The sequence below is a fragment of the Pygocentrus nattereri genome, chromosome 11 (assembly GCF_015220715.1).
Source record: "Pygocentrus nattereri isolate fPygNat1 chromosome 11, fPygNat1.pri, whole genome shotgun sequence".
NCBI lineage: Eukaryota > Metazoa > Chordata > Actinopteri > Characiformes > Serrasalmidae > Pygocentrus > Pygocentrus nattereri.
Window position 1 is genome coordinate 17,126,003 of NC_051221.1, and position 14,151 is coordinate 17,140,153.

The following is a 14,151-nucleotide window of genomic DNA, read 5'->3' on the forward strand; positions in this document are numbered from 1 at the left end:
GATGTGCAAGTTACCCCATGCCATGGGCACTAACACACCCCCACACCATCAGAGATGCTGGCATTTGAACTTTGTGCTGATAACACTCCGGACAGTCCTTTTCCTCTTTGGCCCGGAGGACACGACATCCATGATTTCCAAAAACAATTTGAAATGTGGACTCGTCAGACCACAGGACACTTTTCCACTTTGTGTCAGTCCATCTCAGATGAGCACGGGCCCAGAGAAGCTGGCGGTGTTTCTGGGTGTTGTTGATATGAGGCTTTCGCTTTGCATGGCAGAGTTTTAAGTTGCACTTGTAGATGGAGCGACGAACTGTGTTCAATGACAGTGGTTTTCTGAAGTGTTTCTGAGTCCATGTGGTAATATCCGTTACAGAATGATGTGGGTTTTTAATGCAGTGCCACCTGAGGGATCGAAGGTCACGGGCATTCAATGTTGGTTTTCTGCCTTGCTGCTTATTTGCAGAGATTTCTCCAGATTCTCTGAATCTTTTGATGATGTTATGGACTGTAGATGATGAAATCCCTAAATTCCTTGCAATTGCACGTTGAGAAACGTTGTTCTTAAACTGTTGGACTATTTGCTCACACAGTTCTTCACAAAGTGGTGAACCTCGCCCCGTCCTTGCTTGTGAATGACTGAGCCTTTCAGGGATGCTCCCTTTGTACCCAGTCATGACACTCACCTGTTTCCAATTAACCTGTTCACCTGTGGAATGTGCCAAACAGGTGTTTTTTGAGCATTCCTCAACTTTCCCAGTCTTTTGTTGCCCCTGTCCCAACTTCTTTGGAACGTGTTGCAGGCATCAAATTCAAAATGAGTGATTTTTTTTAAAAAACAATAAAGTTTATCCGTTTGAACATTAAATATCTTTTCTTTGTAGTGTATTCAATTGAATATAGGTTGAAAAGAATTTGCTAATCATCGTAATCTGTTTTTATTTATGTTTTACACAACAACTTCATTGGAATTGGGGTTGTATTTTCACGTAGAAAATCAATTGCAGCCTCGTTTGTCTGTGCCTGTATGTTTCAGGTATATGGAGTATTTCCCTCTCCCCTCCAACACCAGCTCAGATTACTACTTTGAGAAGAGTGCTAACTACTTTGACTCTGAAGTAGCAGCAGCTAGAGCAGCAGCCTTGCTCCCGAAAGCTAAAATCATCACTGTCCTCATCAATCCTGCTGAGAGAGCCTACGCATGGTACCAGGTAATACTCTCTATATTCCTACAAACCTCCAAGAAAACATGAGATAGTAAAGGTTTTGATGAATCAGTGCACATCACACTGTTTAAGACTAATATTAGTTAATGTTACATTAATTAATAGTAACATTGTCTGTGGTCATGGTTCCTAGCACAGATCCTGCTGTCTCCACTGGCTTTAATATCATTTTTCATCAACTCGCATTTACAGAGCAATCAGAAAGGCCTGAGTGTCAAATGTCAAGGTTTTATTTCAAGGACACATTGCAAGGTCTAGATGCTCTACTGACTCATTACACATTATTCACATATTTCTTCCCTTTCAGCACCAGAGAGCTCATGACGACCCAGTGGCACTGAAATACTCTTTCCATGACGTCATCACCGCATCCCACAGTGCTCCTGTGAAGCTGCGTATCCTACAGAGCCGCTGTCTGGCACCGGGTTGGTACGCAGCCCACCTGGAACGATGGCTCACACACTACCACTCTAGTCAGGTGTGTGTGTGTATTTTGCATTTCAGTGCATAAGCTTAGAGCCTTTTTAGTAGTGCTTTGGTAATAATTTGAGGCTTAAAAACTGCAATCATTTTTGTGTAGATCATGGTTGTGGATGGGCAGATGCTGAAAACTGAACCAGCATCAGTCATGGATAAGGTGCAGAAGTTTCTGGGACTTGTGAACACCATTAACTACCACAAGATCCTGGCGTAAGTCATGTTCCAAACGTATCCCTTTCAGCTGTGCTTTATCTTGATCTTGATCACTCACAGCCTCTAGAAGTTGAAAATTCTTTCATTTTGCTTTGCTATTCAAATGTTTATACTAGTTTTGTAGCAGTTTGTTTCAGTGAATTATGAGTAAAAATCATTAATATATGATAAGTATGCTGTCTGTGACTTCTCTTTGTTATGACCGTTACAGCTCTCCAAACTTGTAGAAAACCACGTTCTGTAGGAAATAGTGATAACTTTTCCACTTGATTTCTTGCAAAGGGCTTCCTTCATCTTTACAGCTTCAAAGATACAAGTCCTAGTGGTAACATGAAGTTGAAACATATTTTTGAAGCTCTAATGACTGTGAACAGTGATATTAAAACAATCATATATTTGTGCAAGGCTGGTTTAGAAAGTTTCTGTGAGCTTCCTAGACACCTAGAAGATGGTATAAAAATATACAAAGGATATATCTAGTATACGTGTATTAAAGCTCATATAAAAACATTTCAAATTTGCAGGGTATGGATTTAATATAGTAAGAATGAAATGTAATAAAATATTAATAAAGTCATGAACGGAATCAAATGTGCTGTGATCATCTGTGCAGGTTTGATCCTAAAAAAGGGTTTTGGTGTCAGCTCCTGGAGGGAGGGAAGACGAAGTGTCTGCGGAAGAGTAAAGGAAAGAGATACTCAGATATGGACTCAGAGGTACAGTACCTTTGCCTGTATCATGCAGCCTTTACTGTCCCTGGACATTTGTCATATGGAGCTGTAGATGAGGAGTGCTAGCATTCTGATTATCTTATACTGATGAGCAAGTCATCCATTTATACAGTGACTTACCGTTACATTTGTACACTGCAATGTAAGGCTACGTTCACACAGCAGGTAAAAGTGGCCCAAGTCCAGTCTTGTTCTTTAGATGAACAGCAAAAACACACTGAATCTGACCGTTACAATTCCAATTTGGACACTTTCATATGTGGTACTGAAATCTGCTGTGTATCTGTCATGTCAATCTAACTCAACATTCGTCAAAAGTTTGCACTCCTGAGAAAATTGGAAGACATTTATCATAACTGCTCCATGTCCAAAGACATTTCAAAAGAAATGACTGAACACTCCTGTAGGACAGCGGGGCTACAGTGTCAAAAGTAAAATGTCTGAAAGCAAAGGCTAAAGAAAGGACAAGAACCAAAGAAGTGGCCATGGCCGAATAACATGCCCTTTCCATAGCGAGCTCGAACAGAGGTTCTTATTAGCGCCTGTGAAGCTGCCGAAGATGAAAATGAAAATGCGGATGTTAATGTTGACTCTGTTTTGATCATGTACCTCTGGATGATTGTTGATGATGTTTATTTTTTTAAGGATGCAAGTCAGTTTAGGAGCATTATCTGGTAAGAGACATGTAGGTCACTTTTAAAAGACGCTGTGAACAGCTTAACAAAACATTGGATTTGGTGAGAAAATCAGATTTGTGCCACTTTCACCTGCTGTGTGACTGTAGCCTTAGTGCCTCATGATGGGAATGGATTGCATCACACTTTACAGTACATTTGTTGTATGGAAAAGTGAGCAGAACCCCCCCCCCCCATCAAATGACATGTTTTGTTGATTTTCTAAGAGAAACTAGGTTGATACATCTGCTACAGAGAACAGACTTAATTGTGACGTTGTTCCGTTTATTTATAAGTTTATTTATATAGAGTTTTTTTGCATCAGGCATTCTCACAAAGCAGTTTTACAGAAAAATCCAGGTCCATGCCCCCATGAGCAAGCCAAAGGCAACTGTGCCAAGGAAAAACTCCCAAAGAGCAAGAGAAAGGAACCTTGAGAGGAACCCAGACACAAAAAGGGAACCCATCCTCCTCTGGTTGACCCCGGAAAGCAAAACAATAACACGAGCAATATGAACAGAGAATTGTTTTTTTATCTTTACTATAAAATATTCAAATACAGAAGAGGAAAAGCAGGTGAAGCAGTTGCTATGATTAAAGAGTTCATACTGCATGCAACAGTATCAGTGCCATGCAGGAGAGATTTGCACAGCGTTGTACAGCAGGAAGCTACATGCTGTTCTGACTGATCCAGAAGGCAGGAGAGCAGTGGGAACCTGATGTCTGTCTTGGACTCCCAGCCACAGATGGCTGTGGAGATCAAACCTGCAATCTCTTGTCAGCAGGGCCAATGCATAAATGCTAATGCATTGTGCTTATGCTTTTTATAGCCTTTCTAAAATGATGCAGCATTTTTTACATTCCATCATGTTCATAAACCTCCAAAAACAAATTATTGGCATTTGTATTTTGTATCATGAGAATTATGCTGTTATTGTATTCTGATCAATTGCATACCGTTGACCTCTCTCTGTTTGTTTCTCTCTCTCCCCCTCTATTTCTCACTCATAGTCGCAGGTCTTTCTGAGAGAGTACTACAGGGATCATAACATTGAGCTGTCCAAGCTATTGTATAGGATGGGACAGCCTCTGCCCAGTTGGCTCAAAGATGAACTCCTCAATAGCAGGTAGCATTGAAACTCATACCTCCCCCTGTCTGACAATGGTATAGTCATCGGCACCACTCATCTGCCTCAAGTGGAATAAACCATTCATGTCATTGGGGGTGTAAGGAATTCCACTGAAATGGAAGCTTGCCTTCCTGAATTGACTGTTGGAATGTGATGTGGTAATTCACTAAAGGACAGAAGCAGCCTCCCCCATGGGGTAGAATGGTACATGACCCGTTTGGGCAAAAAGTGATAGATCCTTCTGTTTCATCCTAATGGACTGAAGTGTATTGGGCTTGCTATGGTGTCGAGCATTGAGATTTCGTGTGTCATCTTGATGAGATGAAGATGAAGATGCAACAGATTCCTTCACTATGTTAATTGTGGATGGGAAAGAAATGTCCAAGAACTTGAACTTGTTTTGATGAGCTATTGACTTAAAGAATAAATACATTGGACATGAGGAGATGGACGAACTGCTGTTTAATCACCTCTGGTCTTTTGGGTTTAATATGAGCAGGTGACAGGTGAGGCCAGATGAGCATATGTGTGTTAGTTTTAAAAGTGCCAGTCATAGAAGAAAACACTGAGGGTTTTGTATAATGTAACTGTGTTGTTTTCTTTATCATATGAACCAGTTACACAGCGCTTACTCAGCATGGTACGCAGGCAGTGAAGCTGCCGTCAACACTAAACATGAATGTATCATAATGTAATTCAAAGCCTGCCAGTTATTGATTTTATAAGTATTTATGAGCTAGTATTTCCTTCCACCCAATTCCTTCCATCCTGGCTACAGTGGAATAACCTGATCACCCTGTACTGTCTTCTGAGTCTTTGAGTTGAGTGGTCAAAGTCTACAATTTTCTTTAAGGCAGCACCCTGTTCTTGTATGATAGATCTGAGAATGGGGCCCAGTAGGGGTAAAATTGCATCATGATGTAGAAATGCGTTTTTACACCAGGGCTGGCCGTAAATGTGAGAGATTCCATTTCTCTTCCCAGCATAAATGTCAGCATGCTGGAACCGCCATCCTCAGAGGCTTTCACCCACTAACACTACAAGGTAGCAGGTGTGGTAGATATTGGCCTAGGCCGACATAGGATACGTAGGATATCACTTCATTCAGAGATAAAGGAAAATGAGTTTCAAATGGTACTGGTTTGAGTCTGGGAATATGGTGTTTGTTTACTCTACAGACTTATGTCAGTTTGAAATAGTTTTACAGTGAAATAAATTCATTTTAAGTGCCATAACTACAGCTTTAGATCCTGGTTGAATGTGGAGGTGTGGGGGGATATATTTGTAATTTTTTTTTTTCTGTACTTTGTTTTATATCATTTTTTACTTTTTGTTGATTGTATTTTTTCACATTCAGATATAAAACCATGCAGGCACCTCTTACAAAACTTGCTGATTAAAAATGGCATCAGACAGATGGATTTCTTTCCCATTAAAAGAAATAACTCTATATTTCCACAATGGAAACTTTATAACTAAATGTTAAAGTACGTTAAGAGTAATTTTTTTTTTTTTTTTTTTTTTTCCCCTTTTTTCAGTTTCTGCAGAATTCAGCCTTTGAGATATAAACAGAGTTATTCAGAGTGGTTTGATGTGAAATGCGCCATTCTGTAGAAACTAATCAGTCATGATTTCTTTACAGTGGTGGTGATAGGAACCAGGGGGCACAATGTCTACATCACAAATATAGCATTTTATTTAATATACAAAATAACACATATATTTATATACAATGTTGATAATGGTAACAGTGGTAAATCTGTATAAATAAGTTTTCTTGGAGGACTATTTTGTCATTCAGTGCCCAGCAGGTACCTCCGTGAATGGATTAGGTCACAACCTTCAGCTCAAAACTATCATAAAGCAATACATCAGGCAGTGTATTCTTAGGCATTTCATGTAATAACTTTCTGTGGAGGAAGCTTTTAGAGGCATTAAACTCTTCAGACGTCTGGTTCCTATCACTACCACGGTAAACAATTCTGACTCTTACTGAGTAAGTTTCTCTAGAGCGTTTCGCATCAGATAACTCTGACTTTGTTTATGTCTTAATGATTTAATCATGAAAACATTTAGAATTCTCCTCGATGCAATAAGATTTGATGTAATAAGTAATTGGCTAACAAATGAAGATGGTTGTGTTTTTATATTACAACAACATAAACTAAGAATGTGCTGCTGTTTCTGGACCAGATGCTTCCAACTAAAGACAAATCACTATCAGTATCAGTTAGAAGGTAACCCTCTAATGCAGTGGGGGGCTTCTGTGAGCCTCGGTATGAAATACTTTAAACATTTTAAATGGCTCTTTGTTTTCTCTGTGATCCTGTTTTGCAGTCCTCATCCATGAGCAGTGGAATTAAGAATGTCCTCATTTTACTCCGAGTTTCCAAAATGTATCTGGTTTTAATTGGATACTGAAGTTGGCATGTCATAAAATGGTCATCTTTAAAACGTTCATTTTTGGTGTGTAATTGCATGGGTGTTGGAAGTTTTCATATGAAAGTAATTTGCCTTCTTTAGTCTATTCAGGGAGTTTCCCCTGTTCTGTGCCTGTTTTTATTATTTACCCATTTTATTCTGGATAACAGATCAGCAGTACTGATAAAACCATTGTAAACGTTAGTGGGGCTGTATAAGGAGACACTGTACTCTCCTGCTATGTTCTTTGCGTTGTTATGATTTTGGGAAACAAAAGCATAATAACCTGGGCCCAGGGCGGCTAATGTTTTTAACAGACAGATGTTGCATATGAATGACCAATCAATGGTCAAGAAAGCACAGCTTTTTATAGTGTAAATATGAATCTAATAATCTATGAGGTTTCATGGATGAATGAGGAGAGTGGAAATTATTGGATGTGGAATATTAACAACTAACCCACATGAACTTTCAGGTTAAGAGTGACTGAATTGCAGGATTAGAAGATAATATAATAATGTTTTGTTTTGTTTTAATATTTGCCTGTTTTTATTTTTTTATTTGTATTTATTTTTTTGTTCTACATGTTTTCCTCAGTCTGATTTCATTTTGGATACTGTTAAGTGCGTCTGAACTTTGAAAGCCTGGGCACTGAGGCCTGGCTGTGTTGCCACTACAGCTGAAGTTTAACAGAAAGTGTAATAAATAGGCTGCAATAATCACTACACCTTTCTGCAGTTATATTCTCTTCTCTCTCTCTGTGGTCATTGAGACTGTTCTCTAGCTCATGAGCTCATTGTTTGTGAAAAGTCTGCCAGTATGTAAAAGAATAGGTTACTGATATTTATCATTTCAATACATGGTCAGTGTCCTGCAAAAGTGCACTCTTAGTTTAACAATAGCTTTGTTTCCATCAACTTTCTGAAAAGCAATAATGAAAATGGATTTTTTTTTAAATTCACATTAAAGTTTAGCAGCTAAAGATGCCTTACATAATTATGTAATTTCCTGCAAAAAAGCACAAAATTGATACAGGTTTTGGTTTATCAAGAAAATGTTGTTTGGTGTCGGTGTTGATGTCCTCATCTCTAAATTCATGCACGTCTCAACATCTCTACCTTTGGCTTCCCTCATGTTACCATAGGGTGTGGATAAGAAAATGACATTTTATGGGGTTTTTTGTTTCCAGAAATATTTTTATTTGGTTTTCCAAATACAACTCAAAGAGATTATGTATATGTTGTAATTAAGCTCAGGTTGTGATGCTTATGACAAGAAAAACAAATATCAAAGGGGGAAAAAAACAGGCAACAAATAAGTAAATGAATAAGATAATGTAACAGACAGTTGTGTGGACATGGCCTTCAAGTAAAAACTGACTCCTGCGCAGCGGCATTCTTTACGTACGATGGAAATAAACACAGCACTTAAAATTGCATTGTTTGGATAGAGTTACATAAAAACAGAAAGAAAAGCTGCACGTTGGGTGGGGACATCGGTTATCTTTCCTCTATATGGCCCAGTATTGGTTGCCATATTTTGGCAAAAACCTCTGATCTATGAGTTAGACTGTATCGTAGCTGCTCCACGTGGAGCACATTAGCAAAATCTCTGATCCATGCTTCCAATGATGCTTCCGATTTCCACTGTTGTAATATTAATCTGTTTGCCAAAAGTACACCAAGAGAAATTGCTTGTTTCTGAAATTTATTCAGACATAAATTAGTCTCTTATTCCCAATATTGCAACTAAGGGGTCTGGCACACAGGTTCTATCGAATGCTACAGAAAAGAAGTCAAAAACACACTTCCAAAACTTCTGAAGTCTAGAGCATGTTCAAAATTGATGAAGCAATGTTCCTTCTTCAGTATTACATTTACTGCATATGGGGGAAATCTCAGGAAAAATCTTATGCAATTTGGCCTTTGAATAGTGAACTCTATGAACTATTTTATACTGTATCAGTGTATGTCTTGTATTTATTGAACATTTGTTGATATTCTTTAGGGCGTCTTTCCATTGTTCATGAGGAATCTATATACCAAGTTCTTCCATCCATGCTTATTTGAAAGAGTTGGACTGGATGATAATGCGATCACATAAGATGTTATAAAAAACCGGAAACCGTTCCTTTCGTGTTTGGACAAATGGAAAGAATCTTCTCCAAAGGTGAATGATGCGTTTTGGTTTCAACTTCAGTTAAATATGTTCTGGTGAAATGCTGAATTTGTGAATATGCAAAAAAAAAATGTGAAGAGGGAGATTTGTATGTAGATTGCAGTTGTTGGAAAGATGCAAAACAGTTGTCAATGTAAAGATCTCCAATAGTTTTTAGACCTCTGTTTTTCCATTGCAAGAAGACAGCCTCCTTCAGTGCTTCTGGAAAGGCTGGTTGTTGCATATTGGATTATCTATGTACATATCGGGCGCTTTTAAGTATGTTTTAATCTCCAAATTTTCAGGGTGTTATGGATCATGAAATTGTTGCTGTGTAAAGATTTCTGCGTTTCAATCGGACTGTTAAGTGAACTTAATAGAAAGGTATTTTGACACAAAGACCGGTCAACGGACAGCCAAGAGGGAATTTCACATTCTTGATCTTTTTATGGGATTTTAATATGATTCAGAGGGGGACACTGGGGGCCTTCTTGGCTTTCAAAGAAGTCTGAGTAATTTCTGGAAACTGGGAAAAAAATATTTAGAATTTTAAGTTCGTAGAATCATGATTGGATTTAAACTCCAAGTATCATGGAACTAATCCAGTTTCATTAAGTTCTGGATGCAATCACAATTCTTAAAACTTGCCCATCAGGAGTTCTTTTTCTGCACGATATCTAGGTAGATATAGCTTTGTGAGCTCAGGAGTATCGGCATAATTACAGAGTTAATTAACTAGTCATGGTTTTGATTTCCAATGGTTAGGACCAGTTGTGAGAAACATTACTCAAGGCCTTCAAGAAGTTCTTTGTATGCCATTGACTGTGAACATGAGTAGCAACCTGGTTAGTGGATTGTTACAACTGGACAGCAGTGGTGACACCTCTGTACCAGGCCTCTCCACTGAAAGAGTTGCTGTGAAACTTCTCCAAGGTCAGTTATATGATATGTCAGTCACAAGTTTCAAGTAAAACAAATGTCTTTTATAGAAGCTTCACATGTCTGTGTTTAATCTTGCATGGCCAGAAAATGTTCCGTTAGCTTAGCGTTAACAAATTATTACAATCCCAAATTATCGTTTGCAGACATTAACATTACCGTAGAGGTGGATTTGACATTTACATCCTGAACTGAAGGCCTACTTCTAATAGTCACAGTTGACCACTATTGTCACTATTATTATTATGATGTTACTACTATTATTTTTCCTATCAAACTGTTACGTGAGGTGAGGTTTCTCTGTCATATCTCTGTTACAGCTCTTTTCATTTCGAAATTCTATAGTGATAAAGTGGCAGCATTGCTTTTAAAAGTCTTCAGTCCAGCTCCAGCTCTTCACCTTTCATGTCAGAGGTACTTGGGGGGAAATCTTTCGCATGATGAATTTTTGTAGGTTTTTCCTAACAGTTTCAAATTTGATAAGCAAACTTTAAAAATGTTGTGGCTGAAAACGTAACTGTAAGCATAGCTGAAAACTATACCATCCCAACAAGGGGTAGAACTAATATGACCTTTTACAAGTTAATACAGTACCTTCATGGTGTGCATAAATTAGAGGACGATAACAGAAAAACATATATAAGATATAAGAAGCAAAATAAAAGTATTACAGTTGTTTGTGTCTGTGTTTAGCAGGGGCCCGTCTTTAAAGTCAACGTGAATCTTCAAGTCGCAGTGCAGTCCCCTTCTCTTTCAGATGATACAGTATGATGAATTGTGCTTCATAAGTCCAGGAGCATGAACTAACAAGGTAAAAAAAAGTCAGGTTTGATTTCAGGTTGATTTGTGTGACAACTTTTTGTCTGCGACTGCTGCCCTCTAGTGACCATAGATATTTACTGCACTGATCTCAGCACATCCCTAAAACCACCTTTGCTCAGTTTTATTGTTAAAAGATACAAGGCATTGTAGATCAGTAATAATGCTGGCCTCGAATGAGAAGCTGTGGCAGATTTACTGTTTGATCCTGTATTTGTGGATTTCAGTCCATTTATTTTCTGATAGTCATAAAAGTTTACCTCTGATGCTCTGCAATGTCGTCATCATTAAAGAGATGTAATGACCTGTAGACAGAGATTTAACGCATCATAAAAATGTGTTTTATTTTGAGATTGGTTACTTTTTCCATTAAACACTGCTGTGTGGTAACATGAATTTTAATTAAATTGCAGTATATTTGAAGCACTAAAATAATGGCAGGTTTAATGAGCCTCTTGGAGAGGATAAAAAAAAAAAGCAAAACCAAAGTACATTAGTTGCAATAGCTGAAGTGTAAATGCCTTCCTGCTCCCTGTATAGGGAGTAATGTTATGTAATGTCTGTTCTTCACCCAAATAGAGCATTGAACACCGATCAGCCACTTCATTAAGTACACCACCTTGAATCTCCACTCATTGTCTGTTTTATCAGCTCCACTCATGACATAGCTGTGCTTTTTAGTTCTACAATTACAATCTGTTTCTCTGCATACTTTGTTCTTCTCTTTCAACCTGTTCTTCAGTGGTCAGGACCCCCTCCGGGCATCCACAGAGCAGGGTGGCGGATCATTCTCAACACTGCAGTAAAACCGACTTGGTGGTGGTGTGTTGGTGTTTGCTGTGCTTGAGTGGATCAGAGACAGCAGTGCTGCTGTTTTTGTCTATTTTATTTTTAGTTTATTTGCTGAATTTAACGTTTTGTAAAATCATAAAATGTAACCTGTGCAACTGTTATGGTACATTGGAACCAGACATCTGAAGTGTTTAATGTCTGAACCTGGTTAAAATATACATGAGCTTTATGTAACATCTAATAATGTTCTCTCTTTAACATCTCAGAAATCTTTCCGAAGTCCATTAGTGTGAAAGGAGAGCTTATGCTTAGCTCACTTCTCTCCAGAATGTCTTAAAATGAAGTTACGGTATCTCCCCTATTTCATTTAAGAGAGGCTTAGGAGAAAGGATTCAGAAATATGTGATTCTTTATGAAAACAGTATTGAGAGATGATTTTTTTTTTCTTTTAAGAAAGGTTGAGACTTTTCCTTTTGAGATGTATGTTTATATTGTTCTTAATAGTTCCTAAAATGTAATGACCGTGAAGGGTCTCTTTCCAGAATAAGTGGTCGTTTAGTTCCTGTGAAAGTAACATAGGTGTGGACATTTTCTGACTTAATCACTGCTAATAGTAAAGCATGTTGCCTGGCAACAGAGGAAATTCACAGTCACAGTATTTGCTGATAGGAACAGAAATGATGCAAAATGTACATAAACTTTAATGATTGCATGATGAAATGCTAATGATTGAACAGCATTTTTATCAGTAAGAATAAGGTTTTTGCATCAAGAGTGTTGAAGCCCTGCTATCAGGCCAGTTAAGTGTAGGCTGTGTGTAGGCTATGGTGTTCTTGCAGTGATTCATGCTGGAGTCATTTCCTCGTGGGGGTGGACACTACATCGCTACATCATCAGACCAAGAAAATGACCTGAAGATGGTAAATTCAAGGCTAAAACATCAGCTCCTTTCTACTGTTGTGTACACTAAAAATGTGTTTTAACTCACACTCTGTAATATCAGACACTGTTTATGTCGAGAACACAGCACAAGTTCAGCGCAGGCTGTGATTAGAACACATTGATGTGGTACAAATCTGAGCACTGTCTGAGTTGAATAAGATATTAAGTTGTCTTAAAGGAAAATTGTAAATGTGTTTTGCTTAATTTACAGAAGCCCATTCCTGTCAGCTGGAGAAGATCCCCTGTTTTAATCACCCCCACCCCCCCAACTTCTCAGTTCATAGCTGCACTATGTCAAACCTTTGACTTGGTATCTCAAAGCAATGACTTATTTTCTCCAAATATAATTTCAAATTAATGTATGTTCCCAAACGTTTGGCTCATTAACTCAAGAGTTTGGGTTATTAAAAGAGGTGTCTCATGTGAGTTATTAAAAAAAATCTTGAAAAGTAATTATTTTGAGAGACAAAGATGAAATGAAAGTCAAAATTTTAAGATGTCAACTCAGAGTTTATGTACTTTAAGATAGTCATTTTTTGCAAAAGTAAATCATTAATAATAGAGATACTAAGAAAATGTTTTGAGAATATAAATCATTTGACATACTAAGACAAAGTATTGAGAATATAAATCATTAATTTGAGATACTAAGACAGAGTATTGAGAATATAAATCATTAATTTGAGATACTAAGACAGAGTATTGAGAATATAAATCATTAATTTGAGATACTAAGACAGAGTATTGAGAATATAAATCATTCATTTTCGATACTACGACAGAGTATTGAGAATATAATTAATGAGATACTAAGACAAAGTATTGAGAATATAATTAATGACATACTAAGACAGAGTATTGAGAATATAAATAATCAGCGATACTAAGACAGAGTATTGAGAATATAAATGAGATACTAGGTCAGAGTATTGAGAATATAAATGAGATACTAGGTCAGAGTATTGAGAATATAAATCATTCATTTGAGATACTAAGACTGTGTATTGAGAATATAAATCATTAATTTGAGATACTAAGACAGTATTGAGAATATAAATCATTAATTTGAGATACTAAGACAAAGTATTGAGAATATAAATAATCAGAGACACTAAGACAGTGTATTGAGAATATAAATGAGATACTAAGTCAGAGTATTGAGAATATAAATCATTCATTTGAGATACTAAGACAGAGTATTGAGAATATAAATAATCAGAGACACTAAGACAGAGTATTGAGAATATAAATGAGATACTAAGTCAGAGTATTGAGAATATAAATCATTCATTTGAGATACTAAGACAGAGTATTGAGAATATGAATCATTCATTTGAGATACTAAGACAGTGTATTGAGAATATAAATCATTAATTTGAGATACTAAGACAGTATTGAGAATATAAATCATTAATTTGAGATACTAAGACAAAGTATTGAGAATATAAATCATTTGAGATACTAAGACAGAGTATTGAGAATATAAATAATCTGAGATACTAAGACAGAGTATTGAGAATATAAATAATCAGAGACACTAAGACAGAGTATTGAGAATATAAATGAGATACTAACTCAGAGTATTGAGAATATAAATCATTAATTTGAGATATTAAGACAGTATT

General features: G+C 37.1%; 1 protein-coding gene across 2 annotated transcripts in view; it reads left to right on the forward strand.

Annotated features, from left to right (window-relative positions):
* Window positions 1–7,604, forward strand: part of ndst1a (N-deacetylase/N-sulfotransferase (heparan glucosaminyl) 1a) — an 86,706-nt gene extending 79,102 nt beyond the window's left edge. For both annotated transcript variants that reach the window (XM_037542894.1, XM_037542893.1), the window contains 5 exons: window positions 1,039–1,213; window positions 1,536–1,706; window positions 1,809–1,918; window positions 2,535–2,637; window positions 4,338–7,604. In XM_037542894.1, the coding sequence (XP_037398791.1) occupies window positions 1,039–1,213; window positions 1,536–1,706; window positions 1,809–1,918; window positions 2,535–2,637; window positions 4,338–4,457 (679 nt within the window). In that variant the 3' untranslated portion in view covers window positions 4,458–7,604. The remainder of the gene's footprint in view (window positions 1–1,038; window positions 1,214–1,535; window positions 1,707–1,808; window positions 1,919–2,534; window positions 2,638–4,337) is intronic.
* Window positions 7,605–14,151: the final 6,547 nt, after the last annotated feature.